At 38.5% G+C, this 12,559-nt stretch overlaps 1 protein-coding gene across 3 annotated transcripts in view; it reads left to right on the forward strand.

Moving 5' to 3' along the window:
- Hectd2 (HECT domain E3 ubiquitin protein ligase 2) overlaps nt 1-12,559 on the forward strand; it is an 81,117-nt gene that overhangs the window by 13,471 nt on the left and 55,087 nt on the right. For 2 of the 3 annotated variants that reach the window (XM_028882874.2, XM_028882872.2), the window contains exon 2: nt 11,015-11,150. In XM_028882874.2, the coding sequence (XP_028738707.1) occupies nt 11,015-11,150 (136 nt within the window). The remainder of the gene's footprint in view (nt 1-11,014; nt 11,151-12,559) is intronic. The other variant, XM_028882873.1, reaches the window with a different exon arrangement.

A 12,559-nucleotide genomic window follows, 5' to 3' on the forward strand; every position in this document is an offset into this window, starting at 1 on the left:
GTGGAAGTCAGGGCTGGGCACCTTCTTCAGTTATTCTCCACATGATTTTTAAGACAAGGTCTGCCCTCACCACTTAGCTACCCTGGCCAATTATTGGGTGTTTGGATCCAAACTCAGGTCCTCATGCTTGTGGAGCAAGCACTTTACCAACTGAGGCATCTTCCCAGCCCAGGTACGTTGAACTTTTATAGATAGTGTTGTGTCCTCTAACTCTAACAAAGAAATATTAACTTGGGATTCACTGAGCTGCATAAGCAAATAGCAATAGCAAAGTCTGTGAGCAGCCAAAGAGGTCACACATTAAAAAAATGCATCTAGCTGGGCATTGATGGTTCACGCCTTTAATCCCAGCACTCGGGAGGCAGAACCAGGTGGATCTCTGTGAGTTCGAGGCCATCCTGGTCTACAGAACGAGATCCAGGACAGGCACCAAAACTACACAGAGAAACCTGGTCTCGAAAAATTTTTTAAAAAAATGCATCTATGTTCTTATGGAAATACATCCTTCAGATTCTTAATGTCTTCTTACATTTTGGGTGGAGCATATGTATATGTGTGCATATTTTTATGTGTTCAGTTACACATGTGTGTGCAAGTTCAAGTGTATACAAGTGTGTATACATACATGTGCAGTGGAAATCAGCAGACAACCTTGAGCCTTCAAGAGGCACTCCCACCTTTGTGTTTTAAGGCAAGGTCTTTCTCAACTAACCTGGAGTCCGGCCCGCACACTCCAAGGATCTGCCTGTGTCCACCTCCTCAGTGCTAGGATTACAAGCATGTACCACCATGCCTGTTTTATTTTTATTTTTCTCTCATCCATTATATCCTGACTGTAGTTTCCTGTTATGAGAAATCCACATGAGTCTGTTTAAGGGAGTGACAAGGATTTATAAAAGTAATAAAGGGGAAGATACACTCACAAATACAGAACCAAGTGAATAGCCACCGTCTAATCTTCCAGTTCCTTCCCCCAACTCCCTTCTCTCACATATCCACCCCTCCTGTGTTTACCTTCCAAAAAAAAAAAGAACAGGCTTCCCAGAGATACCCACCAAACATGCCCTAACAAGATACAATAAGACTGGCACAAACCCTCATTTCAAGGCTGCATGAGGTAACCCAGTAAGAGGAAAGGGGGTCCCAAAAGAGTCAGAGACACCCGCCTTCACTGTTGTGAGTCACACAAGAACACCAAGCTACACAATCATAAAGTACATACAAAGGACCTAGCTCAGACCTGTAGGGGTCCACGTTTGTCACTTCAGTCTCTGGGAGCCCCATGAGCCCTGCTTAGTTGATTCTGTGGGCCATGTTCTTGTGGTGTCCTTGATGCCTCTGGCTCCTACAATCCTTCCTCCCCTATATTCAGTTGTTTTTACTCTTACTCTTTTGGCTCTTTAGTCTTTGGGGGACCCGCCACCCAGCTCCCAAATAAATCACACAGAGGCATAGTCTTACTTAAGAATGCCCAGCCTTAGCTTGGCTTCTTTCTAGCTAGCTTTTCTTAACTTAAATTATCCCCTCTACCTTTTGTCTCTGGGCTTTTATCTTTCTCTATTCTCTATGCCCTTCATCCCCACCCACAAAATCTATTCTATTTCCCCTTCCTACAAAGATCTATGTGTCCCCCTTTAATCTCTCATTGTTACTTAGCCTTACTGGGTCTGTGGATTGTAGCCATAAAAGTAATGGTTATCCTTTACTTAACAGCTAATGTCCACTTAAAAGTGAGTACACACCATGTTTGTCTTTCTGGGTCTGGGTTATCTCACTCAGGATGATCTTTTCTAGTTCCATTCATTTACCTGCAAATTTCATGATATTGTTCTTAACAGCTGAGCAATAAATTTTCTTTATCCATTCTTCAGATAAGGGACATCTAGGTTGTTTCCAGTTTCTGGCTATTATAAATAAAGTGATCATAGTTGAGCAAGCATCCTTGTGGTAGGATGGAGTGTTCTTTGGGCATATGCCCAAGAGTGGTATAGCTGGATCTTGAGGTAAATCAATTCCCAATTTTCTGAGGAACTGCTATATTGATTTCCAAAGTGACTGTACAAGTTTGCACTCCCACGAGCAATGTAGGAGTGTTTGTGTTTTTGATCTTAGCCATTCTGACAGGTGTGAGAAGAAATCTTGAAAGTAATTCTGATTTGTATTTCCCTGATGGCTAAGGATGTTGAACATTTCTTTAAGTATTTCTTAGTCATTTGAGATTCTTCTGTTGAGAATTCTGTTTAGATCTGTACCCCATTTTTTAGTTGAATTATTTGGTTTGTTGATGTCTAGTTTCTTGAGTTCTTTATATATTTTGGATATTAGCCCTCTGTCAGTTGTGGAGTTGGTAAAAAAATTTTCCCATTCTCTAGGCTGTCATTTTTTTCCTGTTGACAGTGGGCTTTGCCTTACAGAAGCTTTTCAGTTTCATGAGGTCTCATTTATTGATTGTTGCCTGAAGCATGATCCTAATTAGTCTTATTAATAAAAACCAGGAGTCAGATATCAGGGTAAAAGCTGAAAGATCAGAGAAGCAGAGCAGCAGCCACTAGAGACTTCTTACCTCTATGAATCGTCATCAGACTGAATGAAGGAACCAAGATCCTGTCTCCACCACCTTATATTCCTATCTCCACCTCCCAATCATGCTGGGATTAAAGGTGTGAGCCTTCCAAGTACTGGGATTAAAAGTGTGAGCCACCACCACCTGACCTCTGTGGTTAACTAGTGGCTAGCTCTGCCCTCTGATCTCCAGGCGAGCTTTGTCAGAACACAAACAAAACATCACACAGCAGTTGTTCTTAGTACTTGTGCTATCGGTGTTCTGTTCAGGAAGTTGTCTCCTGTGCCAATGTGTTTAAGGCTATTCCCCATTTTCTTTTCTATTAGGTTCAGTATATCTGGTTTTATTCTGAGATCTTTGATCCACTTGGATTTGAGTTTTTTGCAGGGTGATGAGTATGGATCTATCTATTCTTCTACATGCTGACATCCAGTTAGACCAGCACCATTTGTTGACAATGCTTTCTTTTTTCCCCCGTTGTATATTTCTGGCTTCTTTACCAAAATTCATGTGTCCATATGTGTTTGGATTTATGTCTGTCTTCAATTTGATTTCATTGATACACCTGTCTATTTATATGCCAGTACCATGCAGTTTTTGTTACTATAACTCAGTAATACAGTTTGAAATCAGGGATGGTGATACCTCTGGCAGTTCTTTTATTGTACAGGATTGTGTTAGCTATCCTAGATTTCTTTTTGTTTTTCTATGTAAAGTTAAGTATTGTCCTTTCAAGGTCTGAAAAGAATTGTATTGGAATTTGATGGGGATTGCATTGAATCCATAGATTGCTTTTGGTAGAATGGCCATTTTTATTATGTTAATCCTACTGATCCATGAGCATGGGATGTCTTTTCATCTTCTCCAATTTCTTTCTTCAAAAACCTGAAGTTCTTGTCCTTTTCACTTACTTGGTTAGAGTTTACCCCAAGATGTTTTATTTGTGGCTATTATGAAGGGTGTTATTTCCCTGATTTCTTTCTCAGCCTGTTTGTCATTTGTGTTTAGGAGGGCTACTGATTTTTTTGAGTTAATCTTGTATTTAGCCAAGTCACTAAAGGTGTTTATCAGCTGTAGGAGTTCTCTGGTAGAATTTTTTGGGTTGCTTATGTATACTATCATATCATCTGCAAATAATGATACTTTGACTTTTTCCTTTTCAATTTATGTCCCCCTGATCTCCTTCAGTTGTCTTATGCTCCAGCTAGAACTTCAAGTACTATATTGAATAGATATGGAGAGAATGGACCACCTTGTCTTGTTCCTGAGTTTTTGTGGGATTGATTTGAGATTCTTTCCATTTGATTTGATATTCTTTCAGACTTGCTGTAAATTGCCCTTATTAATTCAGATGTGCTCCATTCCAGGACTTTTGTCATGAAGGGGTGTTGAGTTTTGTCAGAGGCTTTTTCAGCATCTAATGAGATGATCATGTGGTTTTTGTTTTTCAGTTTGTTTATATGGTAGATTACATTGGCAGATTTTCATATGTTGAACCTTTCCTACATCTCTAGGATGAAGCCTACTTGATCATAGTGATGATCTTCTTGATGTGTACTTGGATTTGGTTTGCGAGTATTTTATTGAGTATTTTTGCATCAATGTTCATGGGGAAAATTGGTCTGTAATTCTCTTTCTTGGTTGAATCTTTGTGTGGTTTAGGTATTGGAGTGACTGTGGCCTCATAAAATGAATTCAGAAATGTTTCTTCTATTTCTATTTTGTGTAATAATTTGAGGAGTATTAGCATTAGCTCTTCTTTGAAAGTCTGGTAGAATTCTGTGCTAAAACCATCTGGCCCTGGGCTTTTAATGACTGCTTCTATTTCCTTAGGGGTTATGGGTCTATTTAAATTGTTTATCTGATCTTGATTTAACTTTGGTAAGTAGTATATGTTGAGAAAATTATCCATTTCTTTTAGATTTTTCCAATTTTATGGAGTAGAGTATGACCTAATGATTCTTTGGATTTCCTTGGTGTTTGTTGTTATATCCCCCATTTCATTTCTGATTTTGTTAATTTAGATATTCTTTTTCTTTCTTTTAGTTGTTTGGATAAGAGTTTACCAACTCTTTGTTTCATTGATTCTATGTATTGTTCTCTGTTTCTATTTTATTGATTTCAGGCTCAGTTTGATTATTTCCTACCACCTGCTCCTCTTGGGTGAGCTTGCTTACTTTTGTTCTAGAGCTTTCAGTGAAGTCATTAGTATGAGATCGCTCCAATTTTTTTCTGTAGGTACTTAGTGCTATGATCTTACCTCTTAGTAGCACTTTCATTGTGTCCCATAAATTTGGGTATGTTGTACATTCATTTTCATTGAATTATAGGAAGTCTTTTAATTTCTTTCTTTATTTCTTTCTTGACCTAGCAGTCATTCAGCAGTTGTTCAGTTTCAATGAGTTTGTAGTTTTTCTGTTGTTTCTGTTGTTGTTGAAATTCAGTTTTAATCTGTGGTGGTCTGATAGGATACAGGGGGTTATTTCAATTTTTTTTGTATCTATTGAGACTTGCTTTGTGACTGAGTATGTGGTCAGTTTTTGGTAAAGGTTCTATGAGGTGCTAAGAAGAAGGTGTATTCTTTTGTGTTTGGGCTAAATGTTCTGTAGATATCTGTTAGGTCCATTTGGTTCATAATGTCTGTTAGCTCCAGTATTTTCTCAGCTTAGTTTTGTCTGGATGACATGTCCATTGGTGAGAGTCTTCCACTATCGATGTATGAGGGTCAATGTATGATTTAAATTTTAGTAGTGTTTCCTTTACAAACATGGATGCCTTTGTGTTTGGGGCATAGATGTTAATTGAAATATCATCTTGGTGGATCTTTCCTCCGAGGAATATAAAGTGTCCTTTCCTGTCTCTTTTGATTAATTTTGGTCTGAAGTCTATTTTGTTAGATATTAGAATGGCTACACCAGTTTGTTTCTTACATCCATTTGCTTGAGAAGTCTTTTTCTAACCCTTTATTCTGAGGTAATGTCTATCTTTGATGTTGAGATGTGTTTCTTGAATGCAGCAGAAAGATGGATCCTGTTTTTTCATCCACTCTGTTAGGCTCTGTCTTTTTACTGGGGAATTGAGTCCATTGATATTTATAGCAGAAGTTTTTCTGTGTCCTGCCCGGCCCCACAGTACCACAGCTGTTTATAAAACAATTACACAGAGGCTTATATTAATTATGAACTGTATGGCCATTAGCTCAGGCTTATTACTGACTAGCTCTTAATTCAAATTAACCCATAATTCTTATCTATGTTTAGTCATGTGGCTTGGTACTTTTTCTCAGCACTGCCTTGTCATCTTGATTCCTCTGTGTCTGGCTGATGACCCCTGACTCAACCTTCCTCTTCCCAGCATTCTCCTTGTCTGCTTATCCTGCCTATACTTCCTGCCTGGCTACTGGCCAATAAGCATTTTATTTATCAACCAATCAGAACAACATTCACAGCATACAGAACAACATTCCACAACACCTCCTCTTTTCTGTCTAATCAAAAGGAAGGTTTTAACTTTAATATAGTAAAATTACATATAATGGAACAATTATCAAGCAAGAACTACAGTTACAATATCTAGTCTATTTGTATTTGGCAAAGTTAAAGAAAATATTCTATCATCTATCCTATATTTGTGAGTTTAAAGTTTTATATCTAATTTATCTTTTATTATAACCAAGGAAAATTATAACTATCTAATCTTCAACTACATCAGAGACCTCAGAAGGATATAATATTATCTAAGTAAACAGGAAGTGCATTGTAAGCAATTTTCAAAAATCTAGAATGACAGAAACAGCTGGCTACCTGGACAGTCACCCAAAGTTCTTCTGCAATGTTAGGGCATCTATTCTTTAGCCTACAGGCCTAGAGTCTCTCAGTCGCTTTTCTCTGTGTTCTGTAGAATGCCTGGCAGTTTCTTCTTTGAAACAGGAATCTGAAGGACCATTTTGCCTTGCAAAGTTCAGTGGTCAGCTTCCTATGGGTCCTGCATGTCCAGTTTATACAACATGCTGTCAGTCAGTCAACACAAGGGCACTTATTTGCCCAGTGGCTAACTTTTTCCACAAAGAAAGCAAACTCTATAATGAGTTTCTTCAATGCCCATTATCTTCTCTGAAGTAGATTGGGGCTGTCAGGAGCAGATGTGTCTCAATGTCCAGAAAGTCAAAGTTCTTAAAACATTTTAAATGCCATATTCTGTAGGTCTTTGAAGTGTTTGAAGATTACCTACTTAATTGAAATATATCTATGTATACCTAGAAAACTTAACTAACATGCCATAAGTTTGATTATCATAGATGACTAATTATTAATCTGTATCTCTTAATTATACATTACAATTTTAAATGAATTGTATAAACAATACCGTAAACAAGAGTAAAAATATACATACAGTATAACAAAATTAACTTTAAATTTGTATCAATAAACTAAAATCCATAGCAATGTAAAATATTTTAAGCAAGTTGTTGCTCTTTAAAAGTAGATTCAATAATCTACCCTTTTGTCCCATCATGTCTATATACTGTGTTTCTATATCAGGTATTGAGAGATATCAATGATCAATGATTGCTAATTCCTCTTATTTTGTTGTTATTGTTATTGTTGTTGGTGTTGGTGTTGTTGTTGTTGGTGGTGTGTATTTTTCCCTTCTTTTGGTTTTGCTGGTGGGGTTATTTAATCCTCTTCTTCATGGTTGTAGTTAACCTCCTTAGGTTGGAGTTTTCCTTCTAGCACCCTCTATAGAACTGGATCTGTAGATAAATGTTGCTTGAATTTGACTTTATCATGGAATATCTTATTTTCTCCATCTATGGGAGTTTTATTACTGGGTATAATAGTCTGGGCTGGCATCTGTGGTCTCTTAGAGTTTGCGGCACATCTGTCCAGGCCCTTCTGGCTTTTAGAGTCTCCATTGAGAAGTTGGGTATAATTCTGATAGGTCTGCCTTTATATGTTACTTGGTCTTTTCCCTTGTAGTTTTTAATATTCTTTCTTTGTTCTGTATGTTTAATGTTTTGATTAATATGTGGTAAGGGAACTTTCTTTTTTGGTCCAGTCTATTTGGTGTTCTTTAAGATTCTTGTACCTTTATAGGCTTCCTTTCTTTAGGTAGGAAATTTTTCTTCTATGATTTTGTTAAAAAATATTTTCTAAATCTTTGTGCTGGGATTCTTCTCCTTCTTCTATTCCTATTATTCTTATGTTTGGTCTTTTCATAGTATCTCAGATTTCCTGGCTGTTTTGTGTCAGGAATTTTTTAGATCTAAATTTTCTTTGGCCGATGTATATATTTCTTCTATTGTGTCTTCAACACCTGAGATTCTTTGTTCTATCGCTTGTATTTTGTTGGTAATGCTTGCGTCTGTGGTTCCCTTTCCTAGATTTTCCGCCTCCAGGATTCCTTCAGTTTGTGTTCTCTTATTGCCTCTATTTCCAATTTCAGGTCTTGAACAGTTTTGTCATTTTCTTCAACTGTTTTTTTCTTTTTGGGGCTTACTTTAAGGGATTTATTTATTTCCTCCAATTTTTTGTTTGTCTTTCCCTCAATTTAAGGGATGTATTCATTTCCTCTTTGAAGACCTCTATCATCTTCATAAAGTTAGTTTTGAGGTCATTTTCTTATGCTGAAGCTGTGTTTGAACACTCAGGACTTGCTATGGTAGGTTAGCTGGACTCTGGTGGTGACATGTTGCCCTGGCTATTGTTGACTGTGTTCTTACACTGGCATCTAGACATCTGGGTTTGGGTTAATTATAGGTCTAGGTGCCAATTTCTGAGTTTGTCTTTGTTGGATGGGTGTTTCTGTTTCCTCTCTGGTCTTCTGGCTTGAGTGGCCTGTGGTTGGGTAGAGGGTCTCTATCTGAGTTGGGGGCTGGGGTTCTATTGGCCAGCATGGCCTCTGGTCCAGTCTGGGGTCCACAGGAGCTGGGTGCCAGGATATGATGATGGGGAGGAGTGGGGGGGTTGGAGGTAGGCTGGACAGACACTGATTGAGGACAGTGCTGAGGTTCTAGTGGCTGACCTGTGTGTCCTCTGGTCCAGCAGGGTGCCTCAGCTGGAGTTGGGGGACAGGATATGGTGATGAGAAGGGGAGGGCCGGTTGGGGTGGACTGGGCAAGCACCGAGAAAGTGGAGGCAGTCAGCGGACAACTGGCCTACCCGGGCCTCTGCTGGTGTCTGGTGGCCTTTGGTGGGGCAGGGGGCTTCCACCAGAATTGTAGGCTGGGGCATGGTGACAGGGGAGGAGGGGTGGTTGGGGGGGGTAGGCTGGGCAGGCACTCAGGGAGTGTTGGTGGTCTGTGGGTAGGAGGCTTACCTGGGGTTCTGGGTGCCAGTGTGGCCTCTGGTAAAGCAGGAGGCGTCCACCAGAGTTCTTGTTGCCTGGCTTCTGAGGACCACTTGAGTCTGTTCTGCTGCCTGAGCCATTCCTCAGCCCAGCTGTCACATTTCTGGTGCTTGTTAGCCTCCTGACTTTGGTGACTCCCAGAAGTCTCCAGTGTTCACACCCATGAAATAAGGTTTCCAAAGTCGCTTAAATCCAGAAATTTAAACACTGTGTGTGTAGTACCTGAAATTTATTTTCTCTTAGCTCTTTTAATTCTAATAATCTTTTTAAAAAGAAAAACAGTGGACTTAGAGCCTGTGCCCAAGTTACGTCAAACCCTGTGATCAATAAGGACCCTAGTGCAGCATAGTGGACCAAGAAGGAAACCGTTAATTCTCTGGAGTAATTTAAATACATTGCAAGAATTAACAAGAGGATTGGTTTACAGAAAAGTGAAAACAGAAAGAACTTCACAGACCAGTTCTGAGCTGTTGTTTCAGTTACACAGCTCTAATTTCAGTGTTTTCAACAATAAAAGAAGTTTCATTGTTGCTAGTGGATAGCCTGTGGGTCAGAAGTGACGCTGCTTCATAGAATCCATCACTCAGGACCCAAGCTCCTGAATAATCCAGCACCTCCGCTCTAGCACCCGCCGTTGTCCCAGTGCTGGAAAACAGCAGAGCTGGGTTTCCCCAGCAGTCCCAAATGTGTCAGCACTTCTCTCCAGAACCGATAGATGGTATTTCTGTCCATAGCCTATCAGAGGTAATGACGGCTCTGTAAGGGCGCAGGACATTTCGTGAGAACACATGAAGATTTGGTGAGCATAAACGTTTTTGCTATATTATGTATGAATTGGTTATAAAAGGGAATCAATCTGGTGAGTGAATAAAGAAACTCATTTTGAAAACTCTTCATTTTACTACTATGAAAATAAAACTACCTTTAATTAAAAAGTAGATGTGGGGCTGGCAAGATGGCTCAGTGGGTAAGGTGCTTGCCACTGAGACTGCTGACCTGAGTTCAATCACCAGGATCTACATGGTGGAAGGAGAGAGCAGATACCCTGAGATAGCCCTCTGGCCTCCCCTTGGGCAGCACAGCACACATTTACATGGGCACATGCACATGTACACACAACACACACACACACACACACACACACAAAACCCCCTCGACACACACAAACACACAGGAAATGTGAACAAAGTATGTTAAGAGGTTAACTACTATTCTCAAGATTCTGGGAGCTGGAAAGTGGGGTGTGGAGGTATATATCTGTGATCTCAGCATTGGGGAGGTGGAGACAGGAGTCCAAGGCTAGTCTAAGCTGTATACCAAGTTTCAGGCCAGCAGGGGTACATAGTGAGGCCTTGTCTCAAACAAAACAGAACCTAAGATCTGGAACATGAGTTCATAAAGATCGAAGAACTAAGAAAAGGCCTCAGTCAGCACTGTAGTTCAATTGTGCTCTGCTTATGTTTTATTATTTACAAAGTACAAGCTAATTAAATATTTTAAGAATTTTTGGAGTTGTTGTAGTAGAAAATGTGTTAATGGATAATTTCTTGTTTAGAGAGCTCTGTGGTCTATACCTAAGGATCCCTACATGTTTAGAACATTTTTCTTAATCCTGGTATACCCACAATATAATTATAATGCTTTGGAAAAAAATCAGCACTAAAGGATTTATTATTTTATTTGAATTTTTAAAGTGGATCAAATGATTATTAAAAGATTTATAAATCAACCTGTAATGTAATTCATACATTATTAAAACTTACAAATTTGGAGCTCATAAAAACAGTATTATCCAAATACATAATTAAAATAGTTAACATTATGGAATATATATTGTGTACAAGGAGAAGTGCTAACTACTCTGTGAGTAGAATTTGTTAACTGTCATAACTGTGAAATAGGTACCTTACCAGTTTGTACATAGTTAGATGATTGACGTGGCTCTGTTACGCTAAGAGATTTGGTCAGTTGCATATATGACAATTTCATTGTCTTTCTGTCATAAAAGCAAATACTCTATGATAACACTTTGATTTCTACAATAAAATTGCTTAGCTGCAGTCAGGAGAAATGATGTTAAAACGTTGACTGTTTTGTTTTTAGGGCTTGGACAGAGCACCCAAGGGCCAGACCTCCACTTTCAGCAGCTTTGTCTCCACAGTGACCCAGAAGAAAGAAGCCGCGGAAAACAGAAGCTCCCCTACCCCTCTGGCTCTCCCGAACATCAGGAATGGTAATGGTCTGTGTCCTGGCTGGGAGTTTGCTAGAGGAGCAAACTACTTACAGTGTACTTTTAATTACTTAGCACTTTTTCTATAAGTTTAGTTATTACGAAAAAAGAGAAATAAGCTATGTAAATATTTACAAGAAGATCCAGAATCATTACTTTTAACCTAAAAGTTTTAGGTGTTATCTAGAGTAAGAATAAAATAAAAAGTAGTGAATAGTAAAGTCTGATTAGAGTGAGAGCTATGGCATATGTAGAATATGATGCATATGTAAAATATATAGTATGTATCTTTGTATAATACATTTGCAGTAACCTTTCTACCATTGTAACAAATACCTGAGAGAAACAGCCTCAATGAATAAGGATTTATATTTTGGCTCATGGTCTATGTTTCAGTGCCTGTGGTGGGATAGAACATGCAGTGGGGAGGGCATGTGAGACGATATTTGATTACTTTATGGCAACTGGGAAGCAGAGGGAAAGAGGCAAGGAGAGACCGAGCATAAGATAGCCCTTAAAAGTCATGCCCCCGGTGACCTACTTTCTGCTCTACCTTCTAATAGTCCCTTTAGTATAAACTCATGGGTGGATTTAGTAGATTGATGAAATTTACACATTCACGATCCATTCACATCTCAATATTGCCACTACCTAAGGAGTAAGCCTTCAACACATGGGCCTTTTATGGGGGCACTTCATATTCTGACCTTCATGACAGCATATAAATATGATACAGATATTTAATATAGTGCCAATATTTAAGCAGCAGATTATTAGAAAACATGTTAGAAAATATATGAAATACTAGAAATAAACCCCAAAAGGAAATAGGCAAAAGTTATATAGAGAAAATATGAAACTATCAAAAGACAAAAAGTTTGAATGGAAAAATCATAGAAACATCATCCAATTTATTCTACATATTTAATAATTACAACAGTTCTTTGAGAATACTTGGCAAAATCATTCCATACTTGACTTATAAGGATAAATATCCAAGAGGACATAGGAGGACCCATGCCCTCGGTGTGCCATAAGTGGTATTAAATTACTCAAAAAGCATAATTAGAACAACTGGCGGACCTCTCAAAAATAGTAGTTAGAACAATTTAATTATAAAAGTACTGAAAGACTATGCAGAAGATTTTCAAATATGCAGATAGACTCAGCAACCTAGTAATTCTACCTGTAGGAGTTTAGTCTAAGGAAGCAACATGGTCTGTGTGCAAAGACGGAAGGGAAAGGAAGGGTGTACATTGTCTGTAGTAGGATCTGGAACAGGAGGTTGGGCAACTGCATTATATCAATTTGTATTGTAAATGCTGTGCTTCTATTCAAAAGAATGTTATAGGATATAAAAAATGGGGGAAATGCCTATAGTATATTATAAGATTAAAAGAAGCAATTATAAAATAAAG

The sequence above is a fragment of the Peromyscus leucopus genome, chromosome 1 (genome assembly GCF_004664715.2).
Source record: "Peromyscus leucopus breed LL Stock chromosome 1, UCI_PerLeu_2.1, whole genome shotgun sequence".
Lineage (NCBI taxonomy): Eukaryota > Metazoa > Chordata > Mammalia > Rodentia > Cricetidae > Peromyscus > Peromyscus leucopus.